The following is a 15998-nucleotide window of genomic DNA, read 5'->3' on the forward strand; positions in this document are numbered from 1 at the left end:
ATGCGGAATATGTTAAGGTCAAGGCAAATAGGGGAGGAAGCCCTTATGGACTAGATTGTAGCATTTATGAGAAAGGAGTCTGGCTGGAAGACTTCATCAGATAGTTCTGATTCCAAAAAAAGGTAAAGGCTACATCATGCGAGAACTACAGAACAATAAGTTTGATTTCACAGTGTCTAAAGTGGCTCTTAGGATTATCAACAAGAAGATGGAGATCAAGGCAAATGATTACTTAGGGGTTGATTACTTTGGGTTTAAGAATGGGAGAGGCACAGATGTTGCCATTGCAGTAATGAGATCACTAATAGAGAGGAACATAAAATACAATTAGGATGTATTGCCTATTTTGTTGAGTTCGATAGGTGCTTGATAGATTAAATTGGGTACATTTGAGGAGAATAGCATCAGTCAAAGAAGCTTTCACAAGGAGGAGAGAATTGATGAGAGGGATGTTGAGGAAGGATGTTAAGAAAAGGATAATTGAAACTTTGTTATTGATCATTGTTATGCGTACATAGGGCGGAAATATGGTCACTGGAGCAGGATGATAGGCACAGACCGGAGGCTTCTGAAATGTATATGTGGGGAAGGTTAAGTGGACAGAAAGGAAAACAAAGGAGAAGGTGCTAGGTCTGGTGGGTAAGGAGAGGGGATTTCTGGGAGATGAAGATGGGCTTGTTGCAAAGTAAAATAATGGGTTTTGTTTTTTTAAGGGTGACAGGATAATTACTTGGTAGTTGTGTCCATTCAAAACCTACATTAAGCAGTAGATTACTTATAATAATAATTATTATAAAGTAACTGTTCCAGCAGTCAGAAATTATTACAAATCAAATACTTGTAGACAATAAAACAGATTTTCAGATAATCAAGCAAGGGCTAGCATGAATCCAAGGAATACATGCTTAAGACAAAATGATTCAACTATATTGCACAGTAAATGCTTCAATGAACAAAAATGGATAGGAATGAGGATAAAATCAATGTGTATGGTGAGGTAATCAGGTGTGCTTATTAATGATCTTATGAGGCCTCAGACAAAAGATCACTCTTCTTCATCTTGAGTTTTTTGGGCTATTCTAAAGCAAGTGTCACAAATACACATTGGAATATCTGGGAATGAGATAGAAGAAGAAAAGACCAAAAATGGACTGAGTAAGTCCATAAGAGTCTAAAGTTGAACCAATTTAGGATATCAAATACAGGTACTTTGGAAAAAAGCACTGTCATTTTCACAAACTTGTAATTCAGGAAGAATGGTATATGTATAAATGTGTGTAATTATGACTTATTTCACATGAATTTGATGCTCCTTCCTTATTTATCACATAAGGGACAGGAAAAATAACCACCCTCTCTACGCTGAACATTTGAATAATATCAAAATGATACAAGTCTTACTATGATGTAAGCTCTACCCTCACAGAACAAACTAACCTTGGAAATTTGTTGTCTCTGTTATAACTTTATGGAATTTACATAGCATATTGAAATGAAATAAGTAACTTTGTAATTTAACACACTTGTGTTAACGGAATCCCAAAGTTGTCCTTCATTTCAAACTAACTTTTGGGTTGATTACTTTACCAAGCGAATGCTTCTTTCAGAGGAGAGAGGAAATTTCCAGAAAAAGACGTTCTGTACACATCAAAATTTTAATTAAAACTTATTTAAACATTGTAAAAGTATATTTCGCAGCTTTAACCTCAGGTGCTCTTCACCTTCACAGTAAATGTGTGTTGAATGGTCTTCTACCTGAATCAAGGTATCTTCATTTTGCTGAAAGTAGAAATCCAAACATTAAAATGTCATCATTTTTCTCTACTACATTTATCTTTTATAAATCATAAGCTAGAAACTTTAAAAATTATTCCCTTGAAAAAGGAGGACAAATTTTTTATTTAATCCATATATATGCATTAGGGTGCCTACTATGCAAATATTAAGAAAATCCTTGAGTTTTCCAGTCTTTATAGGAATTCCTTTTTTCAGTCCACAAATGGGTTCCACATCCCCATTAAAACTATTTTATTAGGCAACTATTGGTTATGTGGTGTTAATTATTGTGCCAGAAATGACAAGGCAAGTTGATCTCTAAGAGATGGCAAAAACATTGGCTAACATCTACTACAAGGTGGAAAAATGTGTAATTACGGTGATTTTAATAAAACTTTTAAGTACATCATCCCAGAAAAAAATTCTTTAGAAATCGCAAGTTTTAGACAGTTCACTCTCCCTTAGAGAAACAAGAATTTCCTAGAATATAGATGTATTTTTTATTTTTTCAGTATAAGGTACACTTGAACAAGAAATTATCAGTGGCAAGGTCAGGTTTTCAGTCCCAATGAATTAAATGAAGCCTGAAAACCATCGTACAAACATATTACTTCTTGACAACTATACAGCCAAGGAAAAAATGACATATTTCCTCCAAATAACAAAAACACAAATATAGAGGTACAACACTAAAAATTAACATTAAATATATATTTTTAGAGAACAAATTTTTAATACTTATTTTTTATCTCAATGGATTGTCAAATAAGGGCAAAAAAGAGCAAAAACACCAATAAGCAAATCAGCAAAATTTTTTGAAGGCATCCCAAAAAAATAGGCAAGGAATTTTACGAAGCAACGTGTCAAAGTTTGATTTTGCTAGGAAATCTGTCAAATCACCCGGAATTTTCAGAAGTCACATTGCCAGAATTTTGCTAATTTCCAGATTTGTGGACACCCTGCTTTTCATGTCTGCAATTCTTTTCAATGGTTATTTTAAAAAAACACATCAATATTCACTTTCTCTTGATATGATTTTCCAAATTATTATTACCCTAATGAATATTTATGAGTGATGTAAGGTAATAAAAAGGCTGCTTTTATAGTCTAATTACAGCACTGCACATCACCATTTAAGTTAGGGAGGTTGGAGCTAATCAGAATATCTGCCATTTGTATTATTAATAATAATAATATTTATTGGTTCCAAGATTTCACGAAGTAAGATATTGGACAAGTAAGAGAACAAACAATCAGCTCTTTTAGTGTTCTGAAGACTCCAGAAACTCTTCCACTCTATAAAAGCATTTATCTATCAGAAAATGCTTAAGATATTTCTTAAATGACCCCTAGAAGAAGCAGATTTTTTGCCTGGTGGCAGCTAGTTGAAAATTTTGATGGCCATATGAAAGGAACTCTTACCATACTTAGCAGAAGAGTGGCAGAACAAATGTACATCAACACATTTTCGAGTATTATGCCAATGTACTTGAGCATTGGTGATTTGTTGTTTCATATTATCCATAACACAAACACAGTAATCAACCCGAAGGTCTGTTTGGTGGGTTATGGTAGAGTTTCCCCAGTACTAAGCCTGACGGCGGCTGAAATTCATACATCAGGGATGGGGGGCCAGTTCCTTTCCCTGTGCCGGTTATGGTTTCCCAGGAAGATCTGGTACCCGAAAAATCACATAATTTGGGTGGAGCAGTAGGTGCACAGAGACTTGCCCAGGAATCAAACCCGGGATCAGTAGTCCAACGCTCTACCCCCTGGACTACCGCGACCCGCCCATAACAAATATACATAAATAATAAATATACAAAAAAGTAAAGTTGGAATTTTCTATTCTTGAAAATAAGGTTTGCCATGGGTGTATTTTTGCTATATACCGTATACATCTTGTTTGCATTATAAAAACTCTACAGAAGCCAGGAGATGCTCCCGAAAAAATTATTCCATAGCTCATTTGTGACTGAAAGTTGCCATAGTAAACCATTTTCAGGATATTTACACCTACAATGTTTGCAAGATTTCATAGAATGAATCCACTATAATTATTATCTGTAGAGCATTGTCCTAATTATACCAATAGAGCTAAAATATAAGTTACACCACATACCAAGTGAATTATGTATCCACTTGATCCTTGCTCAACTTTGGCATCAGTTATTCCCTCCTGAGTGATTTTCTGAATAAAATCATCAATATCCAAAGATCCCCAAGTATAACCTGTAGGCTTCCTCTTAAGGACTTCTTCAACTCTCTTTTTCTTGGCAGGATATGCTTTCTCAGGATCTTCCAAAACCTACAAAGAATGCCATAAAATAAAAAGTTTTGAAAGGGCTGTTCAATTAGTACGGGATGTAATCAAATGGGTGAAGAAGACATCACTGTAGATTGCACATTATGCAGGAAACAAAGCAAGGGGTTCTTTGTAAATAATATAATACTGTTACTTCAAAATCTAAAGGTACAGAATTATTTTCATAATACCTTAAGGACATGCTGATTGTCTCGTACATGCAGAGCACCAGTGAGGGTCGCCAAGGCAATACCTGGCTTTACCTCAGTTGGTATTAGGCGTCCAGCAAGTTCAACTTCTAAACCAACTCGTCCCTGTCTGCGACGTAAAGGGAGACTTAAAACTTCTCCCCTTTTAAAAGGAATGGGTGGTGTTTCCTACAAAAAACAGAAGTTTTATCATAGGATATCACTAAAATATCTAATGAAGAAACAGGGGTTTATAAGGTTATTTTCTTCCTGTATCCCAGCAGTACCCCATCAATACTGCATTTTCTGCAATACACATTTTTGGTTCCATGTATCATTGAGTAGAGACTGAAATACTACAAAATAAATATGTATATGATTAAAATGCATGCATCCTGATGTATTAGTACACCACAGATGGCTCCTAAGGGTACGGTATGGGCAAGGTTATGCTGGCTATCAAGGGAGTCTTTTCTAAATTGATACTATGAATCTAATGAGGAATAGTTAACATTGACCTGGAGTATTATCAAACTTTAATTTTGCTCATTGCAGGATGGCAAAAGTGTGAAGAAATGACTTTTAGAATACTGTAAATATTAGCAAGAAAAATGGAAAAAAAGAATTACTTGTCTAGAATATGTGATTTAGGCACACAGCAGTATCCCAACTTGCAAACATACAAAAATTGTAATTCGTTCTTCCCTGTCATTCATATCTTTAAAAGTTCTTTTTCAAAACCCAATTTTCCATTTCATCTGATGGGAAATCAATTCATTCCTAGATATATAAATTTAAGAGAAAATACAAAAAAGCATGAGTAAAATTATTACAAATATTAAAATTCTGAACTTTCATTTGACACTCTTTTTATTTAAAAACCATCTCCATTTAATTTTTTTAAATTCTTATAACTAGTTTTATAGTTTAGTTTTGATTGGCTGTCATTAGATACTTTTTTTGTCTTGAAGATATAAAAATAATGTAATTGCAAATATGTTAAGCATTCGTCACACATTAGATACATAGAAAATAACAATCATCAATCAATTGAGAAGGCTTAGCACTGAATGCGCACACAAGCTACAGTGATTCTTAAAGTGTGCAGCAGGAAATGTTCTCAATGTCATCATTGGAAGTGCTCTCATTAAAATAATTTCACTACGTTGATCAAGTAATATGTGATAGATTGCATTAGAAAAGCATCCCAGTTTGTATATTAAAATAAGTTTGTACCTGGAGGCAAAAACAAAATATGAAAAAGTGATTATCTTGAAAATTTCACAGGGTGAATGGCAGAAAGCCGAGGTACCACTGTGTCTATTCATTTGCATATATGGCCAAGGGGTGATTCCAGGAGCATTTTTAACTTTCATGTATAATATAAGAGACCGAGATCATCAATGAAAGAGACTGAATATGGAACCAACTGCTGCTTCACAATTTCAAATGCTGATCTGGGTAGAAAGCAGGTAGCAAACAAGAAAAGAGAGTAAAAACAATTGAGAGTAAAAAAATAAAAGGTGATAAACAAAAATGTAACAATATGTGAAATGAATTTATGCAGGAGGATAAGCTTAATTCAAATTGGGTGGAATTGAACAAATTAAAAAATGCAATGCTTGGGAAAGTTTGAAAGAAACTGTTGAATGTGCTGAAGGCATGCATGGAAAATGTGTTCTTGAGAGAATAAAAAGGAGTGCCTCATATAATGAGGAGGTTGAAGATCCTGTGAGAGCAAAGATGAGGCTAAGGATCATTGTGGCAAAAGTTGAAGAAGCTTGACAGAGAACAAATAATGTTTAAAAGGAAGCGATGAATGCAATCAAGAACAAGAGTGGTGATACTGTCTGCAAAAAAATAATGAATAATGTATGAATGTTGGATCATCTCTTATCTAAATAAAAAAACGTCAAATTTTACTCTAAACTTACCGATTCCACCACTAAATCCAAACGATGAGTTGCAGTAGGCGGAGGCTGTGTATACTGATGAGGAAGGACCAAAGTTGTTGGTTTCAAGTCTCTAATCAGTTTATTTGCCTGAGTGAAATTGAGACTTGTATCTATAGGACAGTGAACAGCTTTCATAGCCAGAGGCTGAAATGGAGCCAAAGCCTCGAGATATGGAAAGTCCGGTTCTGAAACAAAATTAAAAATCAATTAATGAAGAAAAATAACAATTTCTTACGCAGGCCAATTAAAATTTTTACTTACCAGTAAATATTACAGTGTGAAGTGGGTTGGATCCCCACAATTCAACAAAATGCACTGAGTCACCAAAACGTAAACTAGGATGGCCACAAAACACAACACATGGCTGAAAGTGGAAATTAATACAGTGAATTATTAAATAATTACTTGGTGTTTAAATCATAATCTATCATTCATTACTTAGTTCTTGTGTTAGAATTTTACTTGAAGTAAAGTTAAATATAGTCATTTAATATTTTCACTTTATTAAAATTTATGAAAAAAATTAGATGTTTCTATTTGGATACAAAAATCATGGTCTTCTCTACATATTCAACCCTCCACCTTCAGCATCACTTGCACTGCAACCTTTTTACAGTGACCCCTCATTAATCGCTCAAATGTAATTTTACATAAACATTACCAGAGGCCAAGTGTCTCAAGCCTTAGTCTCTCTTGTAATGGATTTTCATTTCATTCATGGAATTTCATACTTTTCTTTCAGAAATAAAATGAGTTTTTCACGAGTTACTTTTCTGTATTCACATGTCAGAATACCACCGTCTTGGCATCTCCTGGGCTACATGTGGAATTTCATTTTATTATTTATCTGTCTGCCTTACATTTGTTTCTTTTAGGGTGATGACATAATCACTCTTTAGGAAGTCAATTCAGCATAGTATACTTGAAATTGAAAAATACATGGTTTGTATGAAAAGTATAGGGAAAAATTGCAAAAATAGATTTATTTCAGATATTGCTATAATGCATCAAGATTCTTCAAAGTATTCCCCCTTGAGCATCGACAAACTAGCCAGTGGTCTTTCCATGATTCAAAAGCTCCCAGGTGGATGGTTTCCAGAAGGTCCTTATGGGTATGCATGCAAACTTCTTTGATGGCACTTTAGGATCCCATGGTGGTGTCCTTTGAGGGAGGATTTCACTTTTGAGAATAGGAAATAGTCTGCTGGATCCAAGTCATGACTGTAAGGGGGATGGGAAATCGTCTCAATGCCGTTTTTGGTAAGGTAGTTGGTTACCTTAGGAGCAGGTGTGACTGGAATCTTGGGGACGAGTTTAGCGCAGATCTTTCTTAACGCCAAATTTTCAGTGATAATGGTGTGCACTGTCATCTTATCAATACCAATATAATCTACGATCATGCACACACTTAACCAATGGTCTGAATTTAGCACTTCAAGAACACACAAGGAAACAATTCTTACCTATACTTTTTATACAAGCCTTGTATTAATATGTAGACCAGGAGCATTAATCTACTGACTGGAGGGTTCAGTTCTGGGTACCCACAGCTGTATAATTTTGTGGCTACCAGACCTTCCTGGGAAGCCAAAGGCAGGGGAACTGTTCCACCTAATCCTGCTACAGTAGGGTATGCAATGTATATACCTGAATGTGATGCTGATATGTATGCCTGAATTTCACATGCTGTATAGGCCATGCTGTATCAGGAAAGGTCTAACCTCACCTACCAACCATCCTTAGGGTTGAAGACCATTCTTTTTAAGGCAGATTTTCATGTATTTTGATCAAAATTTTGGAAACTATTCAGGCCAGATGATTTAAACCTGAGATTAATATCAACATATGCCTGGGATTAAAAGAAATAAATCAAAGTGGAACATAAGATTCTCACGTTGTTTCATTCATTCTTATGCTAGATCACCATGCATGTTTTGATTTTTGATGTCCATTAACTATTTTAAGCAAGAAAATTATAAGTAATATCCATGACAAATATTAAACAAAGGAATTAATGCAAGGAAGAAAAGTGATTTATTAACTGTAATGTATGAAAAATATTTTCAGTCATATTCCAACTGAATTTTTTCATCAAATGCCATTGGGCACACTCATATTTAGTATGAGGAATGGTTTGGAATGGGATGTCTTAATATGCCAGAAATATAATTCAAATGATTTATAAAGGAGAGTGCACATATTCAATTCATCTTTAACTTTTCACCACCATCAGGAATTACATGGCATCCCTTATTTTTTGACTAAATTCCATGGGACAATGCATTCAGGACATTTATACTCTTTAAAATTCTTGCATATGCAGGGCATGACACCACATTGCCCTACAGTTAGTGTTGGTACTTATTGTAGCTGGCATGATTCTGCAATGTACCTTTTAATAAAATGTATCATTATATCCTTCAATAATTAGGTATTATCTCATAGTTGTATTTATTAATGTGGAATTATGAACAAGTTTTATGAAACTAAACCATACCTTAAAAAATAGGCTGAACTTAAAATAAACTTTAGCAAAAGCATGGGGTTTTAATGTATTCATTTAACTAAAATAATTTAAGGAGCTACATTGTACTTAAATGAATTATGAATAAAAATGTTTGCAAATAATGGGCTAATGCTTGAATCATTCATACACATTGCTAAAAGATACCCATAATTTTTCAATATATTACCTGGCGAAAATCAGTGCTGAATCCTTCTGCATAAAGGTTTTTGAAGTGTTTCAGGCGACCATTTTTGACTAAAAATGCATGTGGAAAGGGCTCCTCAGGTAGGTACACTTTATTTTGCTTAGCTTGTGACAGCCTGAAATTAATGATAGCGAATTAATACCAGTATATATTTCATATTACATAATATTTACTTGGAGCTAAGCAACAATGAGAATACCAAAATATATACATTATGTATCGTAGTATATTAAATATATTATTTGGGAACAAGTGTATTTCATATCATGTGCTGAAAATACAATAATGATAAGTATTTTTTATTGTCTCAGATCTAAAAAAGTACTTATATCCATGACTATAGTCAGTGTTATAATTCAGAGAAACCCTATCAAAGGTAAATAAATTCATGATACAATATTCATGGTGACATTTGTCAATGCTGACATTAGGTTACTTAACAGTGGCGGCTGGTGGATTTCACCACAGGGAGAGCTCTTTACTCTTTTCTAATCCAATATACATTAAGTGTGTATATACTTATTTACAACAATGATTACACGTATGTGTAAAAGATATTAGTCCGTAAAATCCTAAAGTGGACCACCAGGGGGACTCAAATCACTAGCCAGAATTGCATGCATTGTACTCATACCACTACATGACTTGACAATTAAGCTGCTTGGTAGTTGAACAGCTTTCCTAAAATGCAGATAACTCCATTAAAAGTTACTGATGCAGCATCTCTCGCACATCTTTAAGCTTACCTAAAGATTTTCTGATTTTACAAAACAACATTATTTCATGAGACATTCAAGAAATTGGGTATTGCCTGCGTATTTGGGAGAGTGATACCACATTGAAATGAAAGACTTAATTAATGATGCAATATGACTAAAAAAGCATTTAAACCCTGAAGATTTGGAAATACTTAGCAAAGCATTAAGGGAAATGAATATCCCTAAAGAACATGCAAGGTTTCCATTGGAGGCTGACCTTCATATGTAATGGTATTAAGGATTGACACACAAGGTAAATTGATGTATGTAGGAGAAAATAAATCATCAAAGTCAGTCTCTCTTTCTCTCTCTCTCCCCTTACTCCTAGTAGTATTTTTTAGGGGAGGCGACCGACAGCTAAGGCCATTTGCGCCATAGGGGATGGGCAGGAAAGGATGAAGGGTGGAGAGAAACCCGGCGTCGGCATTAGCCTACTCTTTACGAAAGGTGCCAAGGGGTCCACAGTTTAACGTCCCATCCGACGGACGGCGTACTCACTCAAAGTGCCCTCCACAAAGCACCTCAAGTAGGGATCGAGATACCTCTGAAAAATATTCAACACCGCCCGGATCCCCTTACTCCTTATAGCCATACATGTAACATAGTAACTTTGCCCTACCCTAGTTGATGGCATGATACTGATTGTCTAACTCTGAGACCATTTATTTTTTTAATTATCCTAATCTCAGGTGCTTTTTATGTTCTTCCATCATGGTTTTCAATTGTGTGACTGGTTTCCACACCCAACAGGGTTAATCTATAAACTGATATATAGATAAGATCATAATATGAGCTGGGTCGGGTGTTTTGACTTCTCTACTGCCGCTGTTGATTCCACTTTTCCATTTTTACTCATTAAAAAACTGCATAGTTCAACATGCAGGACGAACTAATACTATAATATATAACACTTGGCTAAGAGTACAACACATCTCAAAATCTACACATGTGAAACTACTACATGTAGTATTTGCTATTACTATCCCCATCTTCTGTCCTAAAAGCATGAAGTTCTTTTGGCTCAGCTTAGTTGACATCCAGCAGGTGCTTCAAATTATCACAGCTTAATTTCTTGGTTAATCTTTGTTCTACAAGTCTCCCTTCTCATTCTTTATTGAAAAACTTCATTAAGACAGGAGCTACCAGCTTTATTCAGGGTACATAAGCCCCAGAGTACATCACTGCATGATAAAATTGTATCTAGCCATCAGCAGTGGGAAAACACTATGGCTAAGTACAAAAATGTTGATTTGTTTTCACCATGTGCCTCTTAAACATTGCTTTGCCTGAAAAGATGTGTTTCTCATTGGAGAAAGAGAGTGCAGTAGCTCCACAATCTTATTTATGGCTACTTAAAATGCATATTTTTATGATAGAATAACAAAATGAGAAATTACTTAACATTATGGTTTAGGATTTGTCAATATGGGCAATAATTTATTGTATTTTCTATTTTGTCCCAGATAACTTACAAAATTTTGCAAAATCTCAGTTATTAACCTATTTTGGGACTTCCCCACCTATACATATTTACCACCAAAAATTTTATCACATCAGGAGTGCCTCAGGTCTCTCTATATCTAATACTTCCAGCTATATTAGCCAATGTAATGTCCTCATTTAATTTGCTTAATTATCATTGCTAATGCACCTTAAGTATGAGATGGCAAGTGATTCAAAAGAGAAATATTCAATACTAACTTCCAGAAAAAACAATAAATGCAAAATTACATTTTTCATACAGTCTTTTCATTTAAATGATTTTTCAAAATATTTATGAGGCATAACCCACATTTGAAAACATCAAGGGCATAAATCAGAATACCCCATTAGAATAACAATGATGTTAATGATGAAAATTACTTTTCAATCAAACATAATAGAAAATACATAAAATATTCAGTCAGCTCCTGAAAACCCTTAATTCGTGGAATTAAATGACAAGTTTTTTAAGAATACTCTCAATAGGAAGGCAATCAGCTGTAGGCAGCAGGGAATTCTTAAAAATTATAGAGTGAAAACACTAATTGCATTATAACCTTCATACAAAGATTGCCAAATAAATACTTCATTAGTTTTTGAAAGATTGAATTTCCTTCCTTTTCTGAACTGAGGAATTGAAAACACACAAAACAAGTATAACATATATACCTGTGCAGAGATTTTTTGTCAGCAGGCAATTCAAATTAGGAGCATCATAATAAAATATTGACAATGCATTCACTATGCTTGCCTCACTACGATACCTGAAAAACATCCTTATTTATTTACATAAATCTATTTTCTTACCATAACTATTCAATATCAAATATATAAAATGTTCAATTCATCACAAAATTTCATCAATATTCTTTCATGCCTCGAGGAAATTAACTAAAATCTAGTTTTTCTTTTGATTGAATTATAATGACAAACATTCATTACTAATGAACAACAATCTCAAGGTATGTCAATATGGATGTACTTTCACAAATTTGATTTATGTATAACACTAATAGATATTTGCAAAGAAGGCATTACACAATCGTCATACAGATGTTTAATTTAAAAATTGCAACCATCCAGAGAGTAATGACTTTTTTTTACCATTAAAACGGAAAGAAAAAATCTATGGCATAAAACCACTGCATTGTGAAAATTAAATTGTATCAGGAGAAAATTATGACATTAACTTAATTTATTTTAATATTTGATTTAATTTCCTATAATTATTACTACGTCAGGAGTCTTACAAAAATAAGATTGTCATTAAGTATTTAACACTCACCATTCAGCTAGAATATTGGAATAAGCAAGGGAACTGTCAGCCACTGGTGATACAAAAAACATTGGAACATGTGTCAATCCGGAATTGTCAAGGTGGCTTGATAAACACTCAAAAAGGTCATAAACCACACCAGATGGGTAGCATGGTATTAACACACTGCCTCCACTTCTCAATGTTACAGCTGTTAAATAGAAAATAAATTATTTGTAAAATTCAAAAGAAGATAATTACCTATTCTATCATATTTGAAATACTAATGTTTATGAAAACCATAAACACAGTAATCAACCCAAAGGTCAGTTTGGTAGGTGATTGTAGAGTTCAACCAGTACTAAGCCTGACAGTATGTGAAATTCACACATCAGGATAGGAGGGCCAGTTCCTTTCCCGGTGCTGGTTATGATTTCCCGCGAAGATCTGGTATCCAAAAAATCACATTGCTTGGGTGGAGCTGTAGGTGCCCAGAGAGGCTTGCCTGGGAATCAAACCCGGGCCCTTCGGGCAGCAATCCAACGTTCTACCCCTGGACTACTGTTACCCAATGTTTATGCGGTAAACCCAATTTAATATTATCCCAAGTTAAATCCAAGTCAATCAGAGATTTCAGAAATGTATGTGGGTATAAGCATTTTGTATTTAAGCATTCATATCCCATGAGTGGCCATGTGTTCCAGCCAAATCTCAATTAGTACCCTGTTTTTTACATATTGAATGAATAGCTACAGAGTATGCATCCTTAAAATTTGTTTTCATTTGATTGCAAACATGTATTTGTAAAATAAAGAAAACCTTGTGGATTGCAAGGCCATGCACTTTACCATTTTATTCAGAATGAATATTTAAACATCTGCATTTTGAGATAGATTCTTATCACTGTCCATAACACTATTTACGTTATTTACTGAAAAAGTAATGATAACAAAGCTATTTCGAATAATTATGGGGTCCTCTACTTGAGTTCATTTATTGCTTCGATGAACAAAACATTTTCAATTTAGTTTTGACATTAGCTTACTTGATGCACTGATCCATTAGAATGAACAAAAAACAAAAATGTCATTTGAAAAAAATTTTATAAAACAGACCAGACTACATAAAAGCCATGTAGCTTCAGGACAGAGGAATGTGATTAAAGATTGGGGTTATGCATTTTTAATTTTACTTTCCTTCAATGGATGCATACAAATGAATTCCAAAATCAATAATACGAGGGTAGTTTGAAAATTTTCCGACCTTAAAAATAAATGAGGTATTTTTTCTTTAAATTTATTTTTTTAAATAGTCTCCTGAGAGTCGAAACACTTTTTCCAGCAATGCTCTAACTTTTTAAACCCTCCCAAATAGTAACTGACATCTTTCTTCACAATATACGCATTTACATATGCTGTAACCTCCTTGTCCAATGAAAATCTCTGTCCTCTTAAGTGAAACTTTAAGGTTAGGAAACAGGAAAAAGTCAATGGGTGCCAGAACTGTTGAATACGGTGATTGGTCAATCAATTTGAAGCGAAGTCATGAATTTTAGCCATGGCAACCACCAAAGAGTGAGTAGATGCATTGTCCTGATAAAAAAGCACTCTAGTCTTCTTCACATGCAGTCTTTTTCTCACTCAAAGTGCTCTCCACTCAAGTATGGAATGGGCTAGACCACTGAAAAATATTTGTTGTCTGCAGGATCTCTTGGTAGGAAGCCTGTACGTTAGCCACTGCACCATCCCGACCCCCACATAACCGTTAATTTCCTAGATATTTATAGGAATGGTGATGTTCAAAGGCAAGTAAGCACATGTGTACAAGTGCATAAAACCTTCATTAATTAGAATATGCCTCACAGGATTTAAAATAATACTTTGGCTTATAAGAATCCACTAGGATAACTAAAACATAGACAGGAGCAATATTATTATTCTTTGCCTATTAGATCATTGTAGGATATTTGAGTACCGTGGGTGGAGCATTGTGCTACTGACCAGAGAGCCTGGGTTCAACTCCCAAGGTTGCCTCTGGGTACCCTCAGCTTCACTCAAGCTATGTGATAATTTGGGTATATTCAGGGAAAGCACAGGGGAAGGAACTATCCCCCCCCCCCCCAACCTGATGTGCAAATTTCACATGCTCTAGGATGAAAGAGAACTAATTATTTCAGACAATGAACATTTTACTTAATCCACACTTAAATGATAAAATTTTTGCAATACAAATTGACATTAGTAATATTTTTCTACATGTAGAATCTAATTTTTCTTTATAATTCAAGTATTTTTTACTGACCCAATGCAGCTAGTGAAAATGCCACCTGATGAACTTAGATCAAACATGCAGTCACAATAAATTATGAGAAGGCATAACCTTAGGGCACTTATACTGCAAAAAACTGATTTTCCTAAAACAATGTAGAAGAGGGGTTTATTGAGTTTGAATTTAGGAACTTTTCAACTTACATACCAACTCTCAATTGCTATTATGAGAATATGTAAGGTAATATGTACCTACATGCATAACGGTAAATAAATTGATAAATCAGAAGATAGAGCAGATGAAGCAATTTAAGTACAAATGAGTTCTGTACATTGTTTTTCAGTCGCTTCCTTCTAATACACCAAATCACTTATGAACAATCTATGAGCTGTTTTTATACATTAATCACATACAAGGATACATGTATGCTCATATATACTTCTAGCACTCATTTGGTAAATGATGATATTTAGGTAGAACTGGCTTTTGTGCATAATTTTTTATCAGCAGCTACCTTCATGATTGCAAATTATTATGTAGTTTGACAAGTTTTTAGGGAGCGTTCTTGTAGATTGAGAGTTTATTGTATGTTGAAGGACAATATAGTATACTTTGATCTAAAAACAGTTTTACTGACACAACACCAATTTTACTGTAATTAGTATGGTAAAACATCAAGCATGTAGAGTAGTTATTTTTGCAACCAAAAATTTTTCAATAGATGGGTAACACTTTAGAGATAAAATCTTTCCTTCATGAATGGCAACCAAGCAGAATGATGGAAAAAATATTTTAGCATACTTGGTGGAATATTTTGAGAAGTATTACAAAAATATTATTTAAAAGATGAAATCAACTAAAATTTCTCCTAAACACACTACCTGGAATTGGCTATTTTAGATTTACCACAAATATAACACATAGTAGCTCATCAATACAAATATGTCATATTCAAATAGAACAGGTAAATTTATTTTAAGTATAAGCATTCCAAGTTAGATACAAATAAAATGGAATAAATAAAAATGCAACAATTACAATTATATATTTTTCTGATGTAATTTAATACTCAGTATCCTATATTTTAGAAATGAATTGATTGTAAAGGTTAATGCCAGTATATTCTGCTTTTTACAGAGAATCACATAAAATAAAAGTAAATCAATCCAATTCTATTCTAAACAAGCAGGTAGTTAAATAGCTAAAAAGTTAGCTTCCAAAACAGTTTAAATGATAAATTAGTAATTATGAGAAGCAGTGAACAACCAGAAGGCTGGCTTGGCAAGTCACGGTAGAGATC

General features: G+C 34.0%; 1 protein-coding gene across 1 annotated transcript in view; it reads right to left on the reverse strand.

The window, feature by feature from the left end:
• Positions 1–1647: 1647 nt before the first annotated feature.
• The window catches only part of IntS9 (integrator complex subunit 9), a 45357-nt gene continuing 31006 nt past the window's right edge, over positions 1648–15998 (reverse strand). The window contains exons 7-13 of the mRNA XM_071584707.1: positions 12461–12641; positions 8918–9050; positions 6486–6588; positions 6204–6409; positions 4273–4458; positions 3899–4084; positions 1648–1779 (exon numbers count right to left, since the gene is read on the reverse strand). Coding sequence (XP_071440808.1) covers positions 1660–1779; positions 3899–4084; positions 4273–4458; positions 6204–6409; positions 6486–6588; positions 8918–9050; positions 12461–12641 — 1115 coding nt within the window. The 3' untranslated portion in view covers positions 1648–1659. The remainder of the gene's footprint in view (positions 1780–3898; positions 4085–4272; positions 4459–6203; positions 6410–6485; positions 6589–8917; positions 9051–12460; positions 12642–15998) is intronic.

Source organism: Hetaerina americana, unplaced genomic scaffold (genome assembly GCF_022747635.1).
Source record: "Hetaerina americana unplaced genomic scaffold, ioHetAmer1.1.p SCAF_2, whole genome shotgun sequence".
Taxonomy (NCBI): domain Eukaryota; kingdom Metazoa; phylum Arthropoda; class Insecta; order Odonata; family Calopterygidae; genus Hetaerina; species Hetaerina americana.